Source organism: Marmota marmota, unplaced genomic scaffold, assembly GCF_001458135.2.
Source record: "Marmota marmota marmota unplaced genomic scaffold, marMar, whole genome shotgun sequence".
Classification (NCBI taxonomy): Eukaryota; Metazoa; Chordata; class Mammalia; order Rodentia; family Sciuridae; genus Marmota; species Marmota marmota.
Window position 1 is genome coordinate 5,184,620 of NW_026000102.1, and position 20,985 is coordinate 5,205,604.

At 54.7% G+C, this 20,985-nt stretch overlaps 1 protein-coding gene across 14 annotated transcripts in view; it reads left to right on the forward strand.

Annotated features, from left to right (window-relative positions):
- The window catches only part of Nphp4 (nephrocystin 4), a 91,860-nt gene that overhangs the window by 22,407 nt on the left and 48,468 nt on the right, over nucleotides 1–20,985 (forward strand). For all 14 annotated transcript variants that reach the window (XR_007340809.1, XR_007340810.1, XR_007340811.1 and 11 more), the window contains 4 exons: nucleotides 2,523–2,704; nucleotides 3,330–3,456; nucleotides 15,220–15,402; nucleotides 18,739–18,877. Coding sequence is in view for 11 of the 14 variants with exons in the window: in XM_048783737.1 (XP_048639694.1) it covers nucleotides 2,523–2,704; nucleotides 3,330–3,456; nucleotides 15,220–15,402; nucleotides 18,739–18,877 (631 nt within the window). In the remaining 3 variants the exon portion in view is untranslated. The remainder of the gene's footprint in view (nucleotides 1–2,522; nucleotides 2,705–3,329; nucleotides 3,457–15,219; nucleotides 15,403–18,738; nucleotides 18,878–20,985) is intronic.

The window sequence follows — 20,985 nt, forward strand, 5'->3', positions numbered from 1 at the left end:
CAGTGATGACAACTTGCAGGCGGCAAGACCTGAGTGCGAGGACAGCTCAAGCTCTGGCCCCCCCCCACCAGCTCCCTGGTCATTCCTCATGCAGCTCATTTGTGCACCCTGAAGATCCNCAGGACAGCTCTGCACAGGTGCCCAGGCCGTGGCGGCCGTGCTCCTGCGCCCCTGGTCCCTGGGTATTCTCATGCAGCTCATTTGTGCACCCGAAGATCCTCAGAGCCTCTGCAGGTTTGGGGGACTCCTCATTTCTTTCTTTGTCCCGGATGCCCGGCCTGGCCTCTGTTTTCCTCTGGACGGCCCAGGAACAGGAGGTGGGCTGCACATGGCTTCCGTGCTGCCTGGGCCTGGTGCTGACTGCTCTGGAGCTGAAGCCACCAGCAGGGAGGAGGGGTGGCCCTCTAAAGGACGGGAGGAGGGGCAGCAGAACTGGACTAGGGAGCTGCTTCTTGGCCTCCTGGGACACCAAGGGTGCTCACTCTTGGCTTTTCCACAAAAAGCTTTGCCACAGATGCCAGGAGACCGAGGGGCATCTCCTTGCGTCAGTCAGGCCACAGAGGGCGAGGGGCTTGGCAAATGGAAGAGAGGAGAAAGGAGCCTGGGCTCCTGGTCCAGCCTCCCGCTCCCAGGTCTTCCTGCTGCCCGGTGTTTGCTTCTTGTCCTGGGTTGTCTGGACGAGTGTGGGTTTGCCTCGTTTCACCTTTATTTCCACGAAGCCGCCTTTTCTTTGTGCTGTCTTTGCTGGACACTGTGCAGGGCTGTTTGTCGGAGCAGCCTGCGCACTGTCTTTGCTGTGTGGTGTTCCTGTGAGTGCCCTGCCACGTGTCTGTCCATCAACAGGGTGGCCTTCTCGGCTGCTTCCAGGCGGGGCCGTTAGGACCCTGCTGTGCGTGTTCTTGTGCATGGATCCTGGCTCTTGGTGGAATTTTGAGCGGGAGGCAACTCATCCTTGGTTGTGTGCAGGTAGCTGGCAGGTCAGCTGGAGGCTGGCTGCAGTGTCTCTGAGGCCACAGCCTCTGCCCAGAGCCACAGTGGTCTTTAGAAACACAGGCAGCTAGTGCCTTTCCTCCTGCTCAGACCTCCTGCTGGCTTCGGCTCCTCACTGCCCTCAGGCTGACGCTGGGCACCTGGCCTTGTATGCCGGACCTGCGCGGGGTATGGGCTTTCTCTGCCGGCTTCCTGACCTGAGCTGCTCCCTGGACTCACCTGTGGACGCGTGCTGGCCACTGGGCCTTTGGACATGAGGCTCATTTCCTGGCATTCTTCCTATAGGCCTTCCTTGGCCCCTGTGCAAACCTGTATGGGTCTCCTTCCCCTCAGCTGACCCGCACCTCTCCAGTGCACCATGCCTCGGGGAGCACCTGGTTTTCTTCTCTGCCCAGGGTTGCCCTCCCTCTGCTCTAGGGAGGATGAGCTGTGGGTGCACCATGCTCTGCCAGGGCACTTGTGGCAGGGCTGGAGTCTCCACTTGTGGGAGCAGGTGGTCCTCTCACTCGGCTCCCACTCTCGTGGCCTACGGAAGTGAGCAAGTGACTGGTTCCCCGTGAGCAAGCTGGCTTTTTTGCTTCTTCTCTTCTTAGAAACTGGTTCTGCCTAACATGGTCACACGTGCAGGCATGGAGCAGAAGCAGGCTGTGCAGCAACCATTTTCTAGGGAGATCCGTTGTTTTCTTATTTTTCAGAGTGGGTCGTGTGAAGGCAGAGATGTTTTAAGAGTGCCATGGTTGAATTTTACCTATTCCTAAAAACAACTTTACTGTGTGTTTTTATTTTGTTTATCTTATGTTTGTGTCTTTGTTCCTATCCAACTGGCAGATACTCAGTTGTCTCTGAGGTTTAATTTCCATTATCCAAAGACTAATAGGCTGAATTTAGGTCCATTCACTTGATTAATGGGTACTGGAAAATTCAGTCGCTTTGCAAAGATTGCATGATTTAATAAGTGCAAGTGGCCTGGACGAATACCCCTGTTCACTGGTCAGAGCGCCTGTTCATTTTCTGTTAAGATGAAGCACTTTAATATCTGGTGGTCACGTTGAGGCCGACCCCGTTGCTGTTGGTTCGTGACTTCCTGCCTGAGTGTACGTCATCCTCGTCCTGCCCTTTCTTCCCAGAGCCTCAAGTCTCTGGGGGCACAGAGTTGAAACTGGGTGTGCTCTGCTTGTGGGCACCTCTCTATCATGTGTCCCCTTGTCTCAGGAGAGTGAGCTTCCAGACCTCTGGGACCTCTCTGTGGAGGGAGCCAAGGTCCATGGGGAGGAGGCTGCCCATCTGGGAAAGCTGAGCTCTGGAGAGCTAGAGTAGCCTGGCCACCAGGCACGGCAGGGCGTGCTGCTTGGAAAGGACGGTGGTGTCGCAAGGCCAGCCTCACCTAGGAGGTGCTGTGGCCAGCAGTCACGGTGGGGTTAAGTACCTGACCTTTGCTTGGACTCATCTGCTTGCCTGCCTGCCGGGGCTCCTCTGGCCACCCCTCTTTCTGGCTGTGTGGGACTCATTCCATGTCCCTGTGCCTCTTGCAGGGGGGTGGCCTGCTGGATGGTGGGGCCCTGGAGGTCCTGGAGCGGCGCCTGCATGTGGGTGTGCACAACGGCCTGGGCTTTGTGCGGAGGCCGCAGGTGGTTGTGCTGGTGCCCGAGATGGATGTGGCCATGACGCGTTCGGCCAGCTTCAGCAGGAGAGTGAGCTCCTCCTCCAGGACCAGGTATTCTCCCTGTGGCCCAAGGTGCGTGGGGACGCAAGCTGTGGTGCAGGCTGGTGTGGAGTCACCACTGGGGCTTTTCCCTGTCACCTTTCTTCCACTTGCTCAGTTATGCCCCATGAGCAAATTAGTGTACTTGTAAAAAGCCCGTTCTTGTGTTCTGACACTTTAGAGTTTGCATTTTGGACACTTCCTGCTGTGGCAGCTGAGGGTCCGGGGAGCCCTTGGCATGCTGAATCCAGATGTGTCTGGGATTAGTTTCCCAAATGATGCAGCAGTTGCTTCCCAATCCCCTGTCCCTCTGTCACCACAGGGATCTCTTGATGCAGCAGGGGCTGCTGTCCTCCACAGCAGTCAGTCTCAGAGAATGGGACCCTCCTCCACGTGGTGCTTCTGGAGACTTGGCTGCAGGGTGCGCTGGCAGTCTGGAGAGGTGCTGCTTGTGGCACTTGGGAGAAGGAAGCACTGGCTGGGGACTGCCCGGGGCCAAGCACATGCAGGACAGCTCTGCACAGGTGCCCAGGCCGTGTCGGCCGTGCTCCTGCGCCCCTGGTCCCTGGGTAGGGATAGGCACAGGTGGGGCGTGAGAGACACTCTAACGTGTCCCTGTGTTTTGTTTTTGCTCCAGCTCTGGAAACCAGGCCCTGGTTTTGAGAAGCCGCCTGCGATTGCCTGAGATGGTGCAGCACCCGGCCTTCGCCGTGGTCTTCCAGCTGGAGTATGTGTTCAGCAGCCCCGTGGTGGCGGACGGCAACGTGAGCATCGCCCTCTGTGCTCAGGCCTCATTGGGTGACGAGGACACAGTGTTTCCCCCTCAGAGCTGGTTGTGAGCAGCAGTAGGGCAGCAAGTGTGGCTCATGTCTCGAGAGCCTCTTCCTGTGCCAGCCACCTGTCCCTGGCAGGAGCAGGTTCTGTTGGGGACAGTGGTGCCCAGTTCAGTATGCTTCATGTGTCGAGATAGCATTGATCACAATCACAGAAGTGATGATCATTTTGAAAGACGAGGCCATTTGGTGTGCTTTTCATAGGATCTTAAGCATAGTACAGCTTGAATCTGCGCAGGTGATAAAGTTCTTACAGTCAAACTTGAGTGTATCTGCATCACAACCAGGAGTCGGAGTTCACAGGTGCAGGTGAGGAACTGTGTGCACAGACATCTCTTCAGCGCTGGTGTAGATTTAGTTTTCTGTTTGAGAAAGCCATTTTAGCAAGTCACTGGGCCCGCCCACCGTGGCTTTCACATGTCGCTGTCCAGCTTTCCTTGAAGAGGCCTGGCGATAGTGCTGGCTGGGCCTCGTGGTCCGGCGGTGGTGCACAGCGTTCTTTTGTTGCCAACCTCCTCTAGCAGCGCGCTGACCTGCACGTCCCCCACCCCAGCCTGTGATTCAGGGCCCCATCAGGGGGAAATTCCAGCCCGCCAGGCGTTGGAGCCAATCTGAGGTCCCAGCTGCTTTGATGAACCTGTCGTTCCCAGTTCTGTTTTATTAATTATCAGCAATCTCAGCTACATTTCAGCCGTGTGCAGATACCCTGGCATGGGTGGGCCTCTCCGGTGGGCCTGGCTCCTCGAGGGCTGGGGCTTCAGGGCTGAAAAGCCAGCTGGAAGACCGGGCCGTAGGGTGCGCCCTGGGCTCTGTGGGTGACCGGGGTGCTGCTGCCCAGGGGGGGAGTGGTGCGGGCCAGCAGGACAGCAATGTGGGCCTGTCACCCTGGTGGGGCTCCCTGTTGCTCTGCACTCTCCCCGGGGCAGTCTGTATGCTGAACTGAGGCGTCTCGTGCAACGCCTGGTCTAGTGCTCAGCCAGTGGCTCGTGGCGCCAGCTCCGCTGCTGCCCGCAGGGCTCTCGGGGTGGTCGTAGCTCATCCCTTCTTTTCAGCATCCGTCTGTGTGAGGGTGGGAACACGATTGGCTGCTAGCCAGGTGGCTTGCTCTGCAGGTTCGGCCATGGCCCTGGGGGGGGGGGGCATGTCCTGCTGCAGTCCACTCCTGCTTCTCTGAGTTCTTTAGGGAGCGCTGCCTCCAGCTGGGATGAGGCCTTTTCAAATATTTATGCATCCAGGCTGCAGATTCCCATGTTTCCTTCTTCCTTTTCTTCTCTCTCTCTCTCTCTCTCTCTCTCTCTCTCAGCAGTGCTGGGGTTGAACCCTCATATATGCTAGGCAAGTGCTCTACCACTGACCTATACCCCAGGCCCCTTTTCTTTGCTTTTTTAAGTCTATAAAATGGACAATTCAAGCACCAGCAAAAGCAGGGTGGGTGGTAAATGGATGGTGGTCATGATCAGGTCCTTGCTGGGCCTCCCAGGCTGAGTCACTCTGAGGCAGATCTGGGCACAGTGTCATTTCATTGGTGAAGATTTTGCCAATATGTTTTTATAAGGGTTTTTTATTATGGAAAATGTTAAACAGGTAGAGAGAAGCATTAGATGACGCCAGGTCCCGTCACTGGGCTGGGGTTTGTCCGCCGATGGTGGCCAGTCTCGTCTCGGCCCTTTCTCCAGTTTGCTGTAGCCCTATGGCATCTCATCCGTAGATGGCCCACTGGGTGTCTCCAAAGGGGGTGGGTCTCTGCAGTGAGGTGCAAGTGGCCACACTCAAAGGGAAGTGAGTTTCTCAGTGCCATCAGATGTCCAGCCATCCTAGGTGGACGTTTCCAGGTCCTCTACTTCCCTGGGAGCGGAGGGGCCACATGCTTTCCTCTGGACTGGTCCTGAGCAGCATCTGTCTGCACAGGCCGACCCTTCCCAGGGACAGTGCTGCCTCCTCACCAGTTGCCTTTCCTCTTTCTAACCTTGGAGAACAAGTGCGCAGACTCCTGCGATGCTTCAGTTTACCAGGTGCTGCAGCCACAAACCCCAAGGCCCTTCATGGATGCCTCATCTTCAAATGGTACATCTGGGCAGGTGGCCTTCTGGCCAGGAGAACAGTGGCTGGAAGTTGAGTCCAGTTCATGCCCAGTCACCTGAATCTGAGTGACTTGTTTGGGCCCTGAATATTTTGTTATCACTAAAAAGAAACTAGCTGCACCGGGCCCCGGCTCCGTCCCCAGGACAGCAAGACCATGACGACCACAGACTAGCTCCAGCACCCGGCGTCGCACTAGCTGCCCGGCGGTTGCGGCCTGTGGTTAGCCACAGCAGCAGGGGCCTCTTCGTTGTGGTTTGTCTTGGGTCAGCTGTGGACGGTTGGAGAAGCAGCCCCCCATGTAGCCACATCCTTGCCAGGGTGGCTGGAACCCGTGTGCCTCCTCGGGTGGAGGCCCAGCCCTGCAAGGTGGACTCCAGAGTGTGCCACTGGCCGCAGTGCCACCTCCCTCCAGCATGGTTGTGGAGGGCTGTACCTTTGTCCTAGGACCACAGCTCCCCAGGCAGCAGCCCTGCCCCATCACTAGGCTGTGAAGATCTCGCTAGTCTACCTATGTGTTGGTTCATGCTCTTTGAGCAGAACGGATTGGCTCTTGAGTTTGGGGCTCACCACATGCAGGTGCCTGAGGGTGCCCGGGCAGCGCCAGCGTGGCCCTTGGGCACTCCGTGTTAGGGCTCAGGTGTGAAGGGCTCATTCTGAAATCATTGAATCTGAATTTCTTCAAACTGAAAAATACACCTGTTATAGGATTTCTTGAGACCTTTAAAAATCATCCTACCCCATCCCTGTAGTGCATGTGCCGGTGAGGTCACCACGCAACGATGCCTTATGCAGGGGTGGTGCTCAGCATGGGGGGATGCCTTCTGAGAAGGGGATCCTTCTGTAGAGGTGATCCCTATTTGGAGGTGATCCTTGGGTGATCCTTATGTACAGGTGATTCCTGTGTGGAGGGGATCCCTATGTACAGGTGGTCCTTATGTGGGGGTGATTTTAATGTATAGGTGATCCCCATGTGGAGGGGATCCCTGTGTGGAGGTGAGCCTTATGTGGGGGTGACCCCTCAGGTGAGGTGATGCCTGACCTTATGTAGGGGCAGTGTCTCTGGGAAGTGGTGGTTGTATCTCAGGCACTGAGCTTGAGGCTTGGCTTCCAGACCCCGCAGGGCCGCTGGGGCCTCTGGGCTGCCGAGTGGGAGCAGCTGGACCTGGTATTGCCACGGAGAACCTGTGCCGAATCTTCTCAGGCTTCTCTGACGGTTTTGAGGACGACAGTGACTTATCTTTTAAACACGTTTTTGTCGTGTTACAGCATGATGCAATGTTGAAGCGTGGTGTTCGGGCCATTTGGAAGGTTTTATTTTTTTGTCGCTGTTCCCTCTTGGGTTCAGTTTGAGTCTGGGGTCCCTGGGGCCCTGGGGCTCTGCCTCTGGCCCTCCCTGTGATGCCAGGCTGGCACCTGCCTCTGTCACGGGTGTGGCCGAGCTCCCTGGCCACCAACTGCTCCCTGTCTCTGCTTCTTCTCTGAGAGCAGAGCGTGGTGGCCTGCTGCACTCGGTGAGCCCTGCCATGCTGCTTTCTGGTGTGGGCTCTTGATTTCCTCTGGAGGCGAGGTGTGCAGTGGGGGACGGCCCTCGCCCTCAGAGGCTGGGCTGGTTTTCACCTTGGGAGCTGAAGGTCTCTGGCCTGTGGTGATCCAGGCCCTAGTGGTCTCAGGAGCCACCTGGTGCCGTCCCCTGGCCCCTGCCGGCTCTCCCCGCTCCAGCCAGGCTGCTCCTCAGAGAGTCAGGAGAGGACGGTCAGGCGGAGTGTCCTGGGAGTGTGAGTGCAGATGCAGCAGGTGAGTGAGCTGACTGTTAGGGTCACTAGCAATGGGCAGCCGGCTTGGTCCTGCCTAGGCAGCAGGCGGGAATCTGCTGCTCTCGAACTCGAACTCGGCAAGTCAAGGCGGGGTCTGGCCTCAGGAGCCTCGAGGGCTCAGGGGATGAGCTTTTGCTCTTACAGTGACAGGGCCGTCCCAGAGCGCGGAGCTGGGTGGCCTTGGTGAGTTTGGGTGGGTGTGCGCCCTGCAGGCCTGACCATTCCGTTGTTTCCTGACGTCCCCTCCCACTCCCCTCAGCGGTTGCCGGATTGGCATCTGTCCGCACTTTGTCAGCTTCTGGTGGTGCTGTGACAAATTGCCACAGACCCGGTGGAGCTGCTGTCTCAGTCTTGGGGGCAGAAGCTGGGTCACTGGGATAGAGTCAAGGTGTCGCAGGGCTGTGCCTCCTGCCCAGCTTGGCGAGGATCCATCTGGCTCCTCCGGCTTCTGGTGGTCGCTGGCCTCCCTCAGCTGTGGCCACATTGGTGCAGGAAGGACCTGAAGGACAGTCTTCAGGGGGCTCCTGAAGGACTCCCCGCTTCATCTCTGCCTCGCCTCCCCCTCTACCTCGGTTCTCTGTGCTTCTCTTGGGAGGACAGTTGTGATGTCCAGGTCTCCAGATGACCTGGGATAATGTCTCCTTCTCAAGGGCCTGGTCACACGTGAAATGACTTTTTTCCTTAGAAGTTGCAATTTATCCGTCCCAGGGACAAGACCCTCACATCTTTAAGGGCTATTGTGGAGCCCGTGACAGCCGTAGATTGGTCTTGCCCATTGGTGACTCATCTACACAGCCTCTTGTGGGAGGTGGTGTCTGGCCTCTTCCCTGGCAGGTAGATGGACCCTCACCTGTGAGGGTGAGGTGCTGCTGTGTTGTAGGTGGTACTTCCTGCCCTTCCTGGGAGTCCCTGGAGATGTGTCTGTTTCCCTGGGTGGGCTCTGTGGAGCCTGCGAGCGTCCCACTGCCCACCTTCCTGCCGTCGTGGTTTGCTCTGTGGGAAGTGGTGCTTCCCTACAGCTGTGATTCACATCCCCCAGAGACCGGGCTTTGGTTCTTGTTGGTGTGCTTGTAGCCGATGGTCACCTTCCTCCGTACGGTCCCACCGTCCACACCTCTGTGTGGGCTGCTCTCTCCTACCATGGAGCAGGGAGGTGGCGACTTCCGTGCACTTTGGGTGCACACCCTTCATCAGAGGCATGTTCGTGAGTCTTTGCAGTCTGTGGCCTTATTGTTTTCTTAACGTTGTGCTTGTTTAAAATGGCTTAGGAAGACTTTATTTCTTAAAGATCTTTTATTTGGAAATAATGTCAAACTTACAGGTATTTGCAAAACCACGGAGGGCTTTGGTTCGTCCTCGAAGCTCCTGTCCCTGTAGTGTGACTTTCTGTGTTCGCTCCTGTGCTCTGGCCCTCCTCCTGCAGGTGGTGTGCACGTGTGTGCGTGTGTGTACATACATGCTTTTCCTGACCCACGCGAGGGTACGCTGTGGACGCTGTGGACGCTGTGGCCCTGACCCCGGGAGCCCAGCAAGTGCACCTGGAGGCTGGGGTCTGGCCTTTGGATGCTGTGCTGCTGTCACCGTGGCTCGTTGAACACCAGCTGGTGCTTTGGTCCATCTGGTTGTTGGTCAGCCCTTGACAGCCCTCTCCTCCAGGAGTGGCTAGGGTCACGGACTGTGTCCAGCATCCTTATCTCTTGGCCTCCTTTAATCTGGGGCAGTTCTTCCATTTTCTTGCCTTTATGATGCATTTTTAATGTGCAGTCTTCTTTCTTGTGAAACTTCCAGAAAATGGTTCTATTTTGCCTCTACTGCTTCCCCACAGTGGAGTCACCTACAGCTTCCTGGGAGAGTACGGAGTGAGGTCATCCCTCTCAGGGCCATGCCTAGAGGCTCACGCTGTCCACCTGCTGTCCATCTGAGGTCCCACAGGGCCTTGTTGCTTTTTCTCTTAGTGAGTGGTCTTGGGGTCCTCTGGGACCAAGATGCCTGCCTTCATGTGGGTGTCCCCTGGGGTCTTCCCTGATGCCTGGTGCAGACAGAGCACCTCCTGCATGCCTGAGCACATGGGCCTCTTCCAGCAGGGCCTCCCTGGCCCTGCTGATGGACCAACGCCTGTCCACTGGGTGCTGTGGGTGTGGACGTTCTGTGCCTGGGTATCCTGGTGCTTAGGTTGTCCCAGGCTTGGCCGGATGGAGTCCCTCAGGCTGGCCTGTGTCTGTGTGGCCGCCTCTGTGAGTTGGACACTTTTGGGCATCTTCCCTGTTCCAGCCCTGGCCCTGGCTTTCCTGTGAGGAGCCGTGGTTTCCATGCTCTATTTTAAAAGAACCTGATTTTTATAAGTTTTTAAGTTTACAGAACAATGTGAGGATAGTGTGGAGAGTCCCCACGTGCCCCACACCCAGCTTCCCTGCTGTCAGTGTTATCGCATGGGACATTTGCCGTGACTCACCGACCAGTACGGGTACCTTGTTACCTGCTGCCCTTTTCTGGGATCTCCAGGACGTCCCCTGCAGCTAACTGTCACGTCTCCTTGAGCTACAGGAGACAGAGTTTCTTAGACCTTCCTTGTCTTTGATGAGCCCTGGTTCTATTTATTTGTTTTTATTTTGATTTTTAAGGTATTGGGGATTGAACCCAGGGGCGCTTAACCACGGAGCCACATCCCCAGGCTTTTTGGTATTTTATTTTGAGACAGGGTCTTTGCTTAGGGCCTGGCTAAGTTGCTGAGACTGTCTTTGAACTTGGGATCCTCCTGCTTTGGCCTCCTGCGTCACTGGGATTATAGTTGTAGGCGTGTGCCACTGTGCCTGGCTTTGTGGTTCTTTTTAAAGGGGAATGCGTGAGAGATCTTGATTTGATGCCGGTTCCACGGACAGAGCTAGGAAATTTGACACGTGAACTCAGACACTTCCTCACATCGTAGGCGTGTGAGTGAGCAGGTCATGCATATGCTGAAGCACACGCACTCTTACACACTTCCCCACACACACTCACAGGTACTTGCTGGCCCTAAGAGAGAGGGCCACTTCCCCTAAGGTCTTTGGAGGTAGCTCACTGAGAATCCCTTTTCTGGAGTAGTCACTGGCACAGAGGATGGAGTTCTGTGGTTGCCCTACTGTGTGGCCCAGGAGGCAGTGCTGCTCCAAGCCAGGCTCCAGAGGGTGCAGTGCCCACAGGAGTGGACGTCAGGCCTCACACCTGAGCCCAGCAGCCAGGGATTTGTAGGACCTAGTGGGGGTGGGGCGGGAGGGAGCAGGACCAGGCAGAGCGCACTCTGCAGGGCAAGCAGAGACAGGCCTTGTGGTGTCCCTTTGTGGCCTCTGGCTGACTCTGTCCCTCTGGGTCAGAGGCTGTGGGCTCGTTCACCTCCCAGGCTGCGTCCCCTACTCAGTGCCAGTGTTGCTTCTGTCAGTCATTGTGGGTGTGACAGTGTGTTGCAAAGAGGCCACGTTTTGCGAACCCTTTGGCATGAAGAGCCGCCCCAGGGTGCAGAGCTTTCTTTACTTGTGCACGTTCATAACTGAAAAGGCTGCCGTGCCCTGCTGAGAGAACTGGAACCGTTGCCTGTTAAGTGATGGCTGTGCCTTCACACAACTCCCAAGTACCGTGCCACACAGGGGACCAAATGACATCAGCTCTGGGCTGTCGGGTCTCCTTTTCTACGGAGGATGGCGTGAAGGACCTTAGCCAGAAGCAGCTGCCACGTTTACGCACCTCTGACTTGGATGCGGTTTCCCCCTGACCTGCTGGTGCCTGTCCCATGGCCTCTGCTGGAGGACCGGCAGGAAAGCAGAGGCCAGGTGCAGACGCACCACCTCTCTCCCTCTGCACACTTCATCTGGGCGGGTTTCGCCTCAGTGGCCAGGATCCCGGTGTCCCTTTTGGAGAATGCTAGAGAACAAGTTGCTTGAGGAGGTGCTGGGACTCGGCCTCTGCCTGCGAGCTGGGTCCTCAAGCCCTTCGTGCTCCTGCAGGCCCAGCATCCTGCCGTGCTGGGCACTGGGCTCCACCTCCTGCCTCTGCTCCTGGTTTGTGTCCCTGGGTGGGTCTCAGCCATCCTCCGGGTGCGGTTGGTAGCTTTGGGTTACGTGGGCTCGTGGGTGCAGAGGGCGGTGCTGATGGTCAGCCTGGACGCCTGTCCTCTTCCACCAAGACCAGGAGCCAGTGTTAGCCGGGGTCTGCCGCAGCCTGTCTGCTCCTGGTGTGTGTTAGGAGCCTGTACATGGCTCCCTCCTCTTTGTTTCGTTCCCCATTCTGCGGTCTGTGATGCTGGGAACACAGAGGCAGTGTTTCTTTTTAACCTGTGTTCAGCCAGGCGCCCTGTGTGCTCAGCTCGTCAAGGTTCTGTCCCCCCTGCCTCTGGAAGTGGCCTCAGCAGCTGTGAGTTGAGAGCTGGGTGGGCAGGCCCTCCCCCTTTGCCCAGGCAGGATGCCATCTCCCATCTGCTGCGCATTCTCTGTGTGCCCAGCAGGATGGTGCCCAGACTCAGGGGTAGGGTGACCTGGGCAGCCCTTGCTGGAAATCTAAAGGACATAAAGCCCATGAAGTGGCATGAAGTTCTAGCCTGTCACCATAGGGGACCATGAGTACCACTGCTGGCTGGTGTAGAACCACAGAGTTTATTCTCACAGTTCTGGAGGCTGCAGACTTAAAAGCAGTCCCCTGGGCCAGAATTGAGGTGCCGCAAGTCACTTCCTCCAGAGCTCTGGGCCGGGGCTTGCTGACTCTTGCAGGTTGGTGCTTGGCCTGTCACCGTGCTACCGTCTCCTCGCTGTCAGCATGTGGCTGTCTTCCCCACATGCCTCCCTCTGGCTCCTGATCAAGCCTCTCTGCCCTGCTCTTACTGGGACACTTGCCATTGGGTTTAGGGCCAACCTTGGTACTCAGGGATGATCTCATCTTGTGATGATTAACTGCATCTGCGGAGACCCTTGTTCCAAGTAAAGTCACAGGCACAGGTTCTGGGGATTAGGGAGGACACAGATCTTTTTGGGAACTACTACTCAGCCCACCACAGGGACTACCAAAGGCCAGTGTCTGTGTTCTGTCTGTGTCTTTGCTGGTATTTCTGCTCCATTGGCAAGACCTGGCTCATAACACAGTGTATGCCTTTGCATAGATTCAAATCTAAGTTGGGCAGGACAAGAAATGATTTAATCATCTGTGGGCTGTGTTGCTCAGGCTGGGCTGAGGCCCTGGGCTCAAATGACCCTTCTTCCTCAGCCTCCTGTGTGTGTCACATGCCTGGCTAGCTGACCTAATCCTGACCCCAGAACTCACTGAGAAGAGGAGCCTGTTGAGTACCTGCTGCTGGATGGGCCTGGGGCCAGTGGGTGGCAGGGAGACTCCCACCTGCAGTGCCGCTGTGGGCCACCTCAGGCTAATCCTTGCAGGTGCATTGGCTAATCCAGCCCAGGTGTCCCCTCGAGGTCCTAGAGAGTGACAGTAGCCATCTCTTTTTGTTAAACCTATTTAAGATAAAAATGAAGAAAAATGGGTTCTTACATAGCTGATAGATACTGCACATGCAGAGATTTGTGTCAGTTGAAAACAAAGAAAAACAAAACAACCCCAAGAAAACCATGAAATTGTAAAATCAGACCTGGGAATCGCCTGTTTTAGGAAGGGAAATGGAAGGAGTTGCGTGGACGGCATGGAAACCTGGTGTGTTCATTTTCATCCTGACATAAACTTCCGTTTTTCAGGTGACCGTTTACAAGAGCAGTTTGGACATCATTGAACCCTGAGAGTGTTGTAGTGACCAGGTTTCCTAATAAGTTTACAGTGATTTTGTTTTTAAAAGTCGGTCGATTGACACTAGCTTTGTTGACACCCTGTGGTTGCTTGGGACCCTTTGGTGATCTGCTACTCCACCAGAGGGGCAGACAGATGCTGTTTGTACTTGACAGAGGTTGAGAGTGGCAAGGTCATATGCACTGGCTTCTTGGTTTTCCGACTCTCTGTGATTCCAGGATGTGGGTTTTAACTCCTTCTATCGCCAGGGACTAAAGTCCCCCTCTCCACATTATAGCTGCATGCATGTGACCGTGTTCTGCCTGGCAATCTAAAATGTGGGTCTGGTGAAGGATCAGCCTGGGTCTTGCTGGAGTGGACAGTTCAAGGGCCGGCTGTGTGGGATGAAAGAGTAATAAAACAAGATGCTGGTTCTGGATTTTTTTCTATCATGGATGTAAAGGATTGTTTTAGCTTTTTTTGTTGCTGTGACTAAGAGGACCCGGCCAGAACAACTGTCGAGGAGGAGAAGTTTATTTAAGGGCTCACGGTTTTAGTGGTCTCAGTCCATACACAGCCAGTTCTATTCTATCATGGTGGAAGAGTGTGGCAGAGGGAAGCAGCTCACATGATCAGGAAGCAGACAGACTCCGCTCTCCAGATACAAAATATATACCCCATAGTCCCGTCCCCAAGGAACCATTTTCTCTAGCCACACCCCACCTGCCTCCAGTTACCACTCAGTTCATCACATCGGGGGTGAATTCACTGATGAGGTTAAGGATGTAGCCCAGTTATTTCTTCTCTAAACTTTCTTGCATTGTCTCACCTGTGAATTTCTGGGGGACACCTCATATCCAAACCATAGCAAGGACTTAATAGGACGGGATGTCATTTGGCAAGGAACAGTTAGAAGAGACTGCTTGGTCTCCTTGTCTGTGTTCACAGTGGCTGATTCATGAGCCGGGCAGTGGTTTAACCCATACAGGCCTCTGTCTATGCCAGGAATCCAGCCACAGGACTTTTGGTGTGAGTGTGGGATCGCCGTTGGCCCCAGTGCAGTGAGTGCATCTGCTTACCTAGTGGCCGATGCTTTACTCACCCCAGCTTCCCTTCCTCACCGAGAGGGGGAGCCCTGTCCCAGGCTACCCCATGTGTGGCCCTGCCTTGGTTGGGTTCCTGCACTGGCAGTGGTTAAGCTCATCTGGGGACACCCCAGAGCTCTGGGCCAGGGCATCTGGATATGCTCCATCTACCAAGGGAGCCTGCCGAATCCCCAGTCAGAGCCTCAGTTGCTGGTGCACTCCAAGGCTCATTGCTGGGGCTGTGCCATGTCCCAGCACCCAGTGAAGACCTGGAGCTCAGCTGTATTCTTATTTTTTTAAAAAAATAAATGCATAAAAGTGGGAACTTCAAAGCATTTTGCTGAACCAAGCCCTGAAACCATCTTGGTGAAGGTGACTTTCTATAAATGTGGTTGCTAACCCTGGAGTTTCCTCAGGGTCCTCATTTCTTTCATCTGACAAAGGACAGAGAAAGTAAAAGAAGCGTCAGTTCCTAAAATTGGACCTGACTGATTTCCCAGTTTCATGTCAAGTCACATCTGTGAAATGTGCCATTTTAAGCCAAAGCTTTGCTGAAGAACCTGTGTGCCGATGGTGGTGACTGGAGCACGCACGTGCGTCCTGGAGTGTTTTTGAGAGTTTTTTAAATCTCTAACACCAAGTGCTGTTTTTGTTTGTTGGATTTGAAGAGAGTCTGGAGAAGTATCGAGTGTTCACAAACCTGCAGGCGGGTGCTCATGGGATCTTCAAGAGGGAAGTCGGTGTTGCCTCGAGTCAAAGGAGGAGGCTGGCTGGGGGCGGGTCCTGCTCGGGTGGCGGGCCCCTGGGCGGGCTGGCACTGTGGGTGCTGCATCCGCCTGTGTCAGTCCCTCCTGTGTAGAATGGCGTGGGTGGGCCCGTTGCGTGCTGCACACAGCTTGGAGTGACCCTGCGTGGCAGCACCTGGGGCTGACCCGCCAGGCTCTGCTTACCCTGCCGTGGGCCCTTTTCCCTTCCAGGCAGCTGTGGCCTCTTCCTTGTCCAGCTTGGCGTGCATGCGTGCGGTCCGCTGGGCTGTATGGAGTCCAGTGCTGGATGTCCGTGCCGGAAGTGTGACTTTGCCTCTGCAGGGCGGGGTCCTGCACAACCCCTTGCACTGCCTGGTCTATCAGGTGCCCTCAGCCAGCAGGAGCTCCGAAGAGGTAAGCCACTAGGTCGTTCGTACGTGTGATTCTTCTCCATTGAGCTTCTAGCAAGTTCTCTCACTTTTAAAACCAGAAGTTGGCAAATAACGTTGCAGATGTTTCAGGAACAGTATGTTTTCACATTATAGATATACCCTTAGAAAGAGAGCCAGGGGCCATGGCACCTGTGATCCCAGGAGCTCGGGAGGCTGCGGCAGGAGGATGGCGAGTTCAGAGCCAGCCTCACAACTCAGTGAGGCTCTGTCTCTAAATAAAATGTAAAACAGGGCTGGGGTGTGGCTCGGTGGTGCCCCTGGGTTCCCCCCACAAGAGAAGACAAAGATGATTGTGAGCCAGAGTCGGGTGTGTACTCAGTGTGGCCAGCTGGGGCTTTCCTGGCGTCCCACTCCTGTGTCTACCTGTGCTCACTCTGCCTCAAGCTGCACTTCTGCATCTTCCTGATGCCTCTGGCGCTGGTCAGGTCAGACCGGTAGGGACCGAGGGACACCCACTCTGGCCTGTTGCCTCATTCAGTGGACTTGTGTTGAGCACCTGTGGAGACACCAAGAAAAATGTCCCTGACCTCATGGGATTTATAGCTCAGTGGGGTGGCCGGTGTTCGTCAGGAAAAACACGGAGAGTGTGAGTGTTCCAGGGTGTCTGGGCGAGTGGGTTGTGGGCGGTGTTACTGGGGTCCCTTCACTGTTGTTTATTATGAAACAAAATGTCATCATGATGATATGTCCTTCCTTCAGTAACTCCTGTTTTTCCCCTTTAAAAAGGACACGTATGTTCTTTTTAAAAGAATATTTATGTCTCCAGAACCTGCCACCTTCAGTTCTTAGCGGGACTTACGCTACTTACCTTTGTTTTCTTAATTACGTGGTTCTATTGCTGCTGTTCCCAGTGTGTCTGTTTTAGACATTATATGTCAACGTCCAGTCCTGATGGATGGGGACACTAGCTATTGGACACACTCCTGTTCCTCTTTTTAAAAAAATATCTTTATTTATTTATTTTTATATGGTGCTGAGGATCGAACCCAGGGCATCGCGTGCTAGGTGAGCGCTCTACCACTGAGCCACAACCCCAGCCCCCACTCCTGTTCCTCTTAAGAAACACCGCTCAGCCTTGGATTCACATCCGTCTCAGGAAGTGTGCAGCACAGCCCAGCATGGCTGGTCGGAGAGCCAGAGCGGCTGGGAACTGGAAATCACTAGGACAGCACGGAGTGGGGAGCTCGGGGAGCAACTGCAAAGTTGCTGGCCTCTAGCTGCATGTGGTGGTTTGACCGTGTGCAGCCTGGGGTAGTTTGAGAGCTGACTTGCGGGGTGGACTGCCATCCAGCCCAGCATTGCCCACTGGTAGGAGCACATGCAGATCCGACGGGTGTGGTGCAGGCTTAGGGACTTCGGGAGCGGTGCTGATGTGGGAACTGTGGTCCGCAGGAGGCTGGTCACAAACTGTGGCCTGAATGTGCTGGGTTTGCTTCTGCCAAGCAAAAATCGCAAGAGTCTTTTTTTATGGGATGTGGACCAACGTCCCAAAGAAATGGGACACTGATGGTGTAAGCTTTTAAATGTCCATGGGACAATCTAAAGTTAATTGGCACACAGGGAGCCTGGAAAAGCTCCACTTGGGGAACAAGACATTAATAGACATGGTCACGGAGATGACACAGATGTTGGAGTCATCAGACAGACTTTAAAGGAGCCACTGCTACTGAGTGGAGCTTACCCAGAAATGGAATCTCTTTATTTGAAAGTCAATAGAGGTAGTTCACTATAGTACCAACAGTCTAAAGAAGGAAAACCGTGTGATCATTGCAATTGATGCAGAAGAAGCACTGGACAGGACTCAGTGCCTGTTTGTCACGAATGCTCAAGCAGCTGGCAGGGGCAGGAGGCGTCCCTGTGGTGGTGAGAGTCGGGAGCGAGGGAAGGACACCCACTCGTGCCTTGAACTCCTGCCCAGCCCTGCACAGGAAGTTCCAGCCAGCGCAGGTGTCAAGGAAGAAGGCGTTCAGTTCACCAGCGGGGAGGAGACAGCTTCCTGTTTGTGGACAGCGTGTTTGTCCGTGTCCCAGATCCCAAGGGGAGTGGAACAGATCTTCCAGAGTGGCCCCCGAGAGCACGTTGTGCGCATGGAAAGTCGTCCTGGTTCTTGTGGACCCGAGCAAGGGGCAGTGGAAAGCAAAGTGTGAAAAGGCCGTTTCTGGAGCCCTCCTCTCCACAAAGTAAACGCAGCAGAAGGTGCTCGCAGCCTCGTGTGCTGAAGACCCAGGACTCGTGCCTTTTGCGGATGCCATTAGTCTCGTTTTGGTTCCACCTGGGTGAAGTCTGAGGAGACTTGCATACCAGGGAGACTCCATGCCCAAACCAGCCTGCAGGGGGGTGAGCGCAGTCGGAGTGCCAGCAGGCTCTTTTTTTGTACATACAGACAAGCTGATTCTGAAACTTATACAAAAAGACAGACGAATTGGAAGAGTCAAACAGTTTTGAAGATGGGCAATGCAGTGGGAGGCAGCCGTGCGGCTGGATTTTAAGACTCCCCGGAAATCGGAGCTGGCGGGGTGGAGCGGCCGGGCCGCATTCCCTGCGGCCCCCCTCGGCTTCCCATGGAGACCTGGCAGCCCCAGCATGGCTCCTCACGGTTCGCCTCCGCCCAGCGCAGGGGTGGCGCCTGTCGGGCCCGTGCGCAGCTTGCAGAGCCTCACCGTGCTGAGTGGGACAGCCCGTCTCGGAAGGGCTGCCGGGTGGTTTTGTTCCCACGAATTTCTCAAGACAGCTGAGCTTGGCTGCTGGAGAAGTTGGCGGGGTGGCCAGGGGGAGGCGGGTCCCGTGACCACCACGCGGCAGCCGCAGCCCCCCCACGAGGTGGAGTGGTCTGGATCCCAGTTGTGCCGCTGGCCGCGTGAACCTGTGCAGGGGTTAAATCCCTAGAGGTAAAAAGTATAAAGCCATTTGTACACATTGTAGAAAAATAAAAATATGGTGGTTTATGAAGTATATTTTTTAACACCTTTATTTGTTTATATGTGGTGCTGAGGATCGAACCCAGGGCCTCTCATGTACTAGGCGAGCGCTCTACAACTGAGTCACAACCCCAGCCCATTTATTAAGTATTTTAAACTAACTGCTACTTGGATAAATGCCATTCTGTGATGAGGTCTTCTAGGATTTCAGTGTCACCACTGGTGGTTTTGTGCTCTGAAAATTACCTTACATAGGCGAAGCATGCGTGGCTTTAGCTAACTTTGGTCTTACTGGGGCTTTCTTTTGGGGTGGTGTGCTGTCCCTGGGGGTCATTCCAACAGGAGTGCTGACCAAGGGGCTGCACCTCTCTCCACCCTAGGTGAAGCAGGTGGAGTCAGGGACAGTCCAGTTCCAGTTCTCACTGAACCGGGAAGAGCCTCTAGGCACACCCATGGAGCACGCCAACGGCCCCAAGGCAGCGCGGCGGTCCTGCAAGAGGCCTCCCTCGTCCCCTTCAGGTGAGCAAGTGTGGAGAGCTGAGTCTTGAAGCCCCAGCGTCCTTCCCTCAGTTCCCAAGCAGGTCCTTAGTCCCACATAGCCGTGGTCAGTTTATAGGATAATTGTTAGAGATGGCTTTAATCTGGGTCAGTTGGTTTTTGCTTGAGACGATGGTGGAGCCAGGACCGTGTGATGAAGTGTGGTCTGTGTGACACCTTCCCCTGGCTGTCCTGCAGGCTTGGGGCCACCAGCTCTGTTTTGCACTGTTAGTGCAGCTGTCCTTCTGCTTCTGGAAACACTGTCTGGGACTTGGGAATTGGTGCTGTCAGGACGTGCGTAACGAGGGGAGTCACGGCGGGGTGTGAGCAGCAAGGGCCCCGTGGAGGTCAAGCCTTGTTGCGGGTGGAGGAGTAGTGAGGGCGTCAGCTCAGCCTTGGTTGGCTCAGCTTCTGCTTGGCAGGGACCCTGTGCTTGGGCCTCTTATTTGAAATAAGCTCTGCTGAGAATTGTCCTGTGGTGAAGCGCAGTGGCGTTGAGAGCGAGTCTCTTGACTCTGACCCTATGGCCTTCTTTTACTTAACAAGGACAGTTGTGGGTGCACTGGGCCTGCCCTGACCATCCAGCACAATCTCCCCACCTCGGTCTGCTGATCAGCAGCCTTACTTTCCTAGACCGTGCTACAGGACACACTGGTAGGCGTGGGTGTTAAGACGTGGACGTCCTGGGCATGGGGAGCACTTAACTCTGCCCACCAAAAGGAGGACAGATGGAATAGCCAATAAATGGCGCGGCATGATTAGCTGTCCATGTGGGAAACAAAATGCAATCCAAACTTCATACAGTACAAAAATAAATTCCAGATGGAATAAAAAACAGAACTTTAGAAATTTCAGAAAAAGTTAGAATTAGAAGATTAGAATTAAAAGAATTAAAAATTAAAATTAGAAGAAAGATTGTAAAAAGCTTTTCTCTATGTCAGGTGTGGTGGCATATGCCTGTCATTCCAGTGGCTTGGGAGGCTGGGGCAGGAGAATCGTGAGTTCAAAGCCAGCCTCAGCAGCTCAGCAAGACTCTGTCTCTAAATAAAATGTAAAAAAGGGCTGGGGATGTGCCTCAGTGGTTAAGCACCCCTGGGTACAATCCCTGGCACCAAAAAAAAAAAAAAAAAAAATTCCTCTAAATCAATAAGATACAGATAAACAAAAAGAAAATAGAAGACATGAGGAGGAAATTCTTGGAGAAGAAATCAGGGTGACTGATAAACGTATGGAAGATGCTCAGTTTTACTAGAGATTGGAGAATGCAAGGTAAAACAAGAAATCGTTTCTCCTCTTGTGGAAAGTCCAGCTGTCTAATAGCGTGAGGTCAGCAGGGATGTGGTTTAGGAGGGGCTCTCACCACCCAGGGGGATGAGGCGCGCAGGCTGCTTCCTGGAGCGGCTTCGTGAAGTTGAGCTGACACCCACGATACCTTCCCAGGTGTCTGTTAGAATAGAGAGTTCATGTGGGACGGAGCGGGGTCAAGGAGGCTTGTGACACTTTTTAATAGTCAGGAATTCAAAAAAACTGCCTGCTTCGCAGCTGGGGAGTAGCAGGCCATGGCCTCTGCACTCCAGGTAGGTGAAGGGAGCTCTTCTCGCACCGCAGGTAAACCTGTAGCACATTGTGCTGGATGCAAACAGCAGGTCCTGGAAGGAGAGGCCGGGCCGTCAGGCATGCCACTCGCCTCCTGCTTGATGCTCCACTCTGTCCTCAGTCCTCAGCTGTAACCTCAGGGGTTAATGGTAAAAATATGAAGAACGAAGCTTGAGGACTCTTAGGACAGAATTGGGAATGCTTTAGTGACTTCCAGGGTGGGAAGGCTTCCACCAGCCACAGAGAGGATCGAAATGTGACAGCATCAAGATAGGAAAACCCTTTCCTACGGAGCAGACTCCACAAAGAAAGTGAGAAGGCAGATCTCCGCTCGGAAGACATTGCAAAGCATCCACCACTGAGTTAGTCCGAGACTCAGCCCTGGAGGTGCTTCTCTAAGCCAGGCCTGGGTGAGCAGCAGGGAGCAGAAGTGGGCCCAGAGCACGGGCAACAGGGTCGGGCCTGGCAGGGGCAGGGGCTGTCCTTAGTATCAC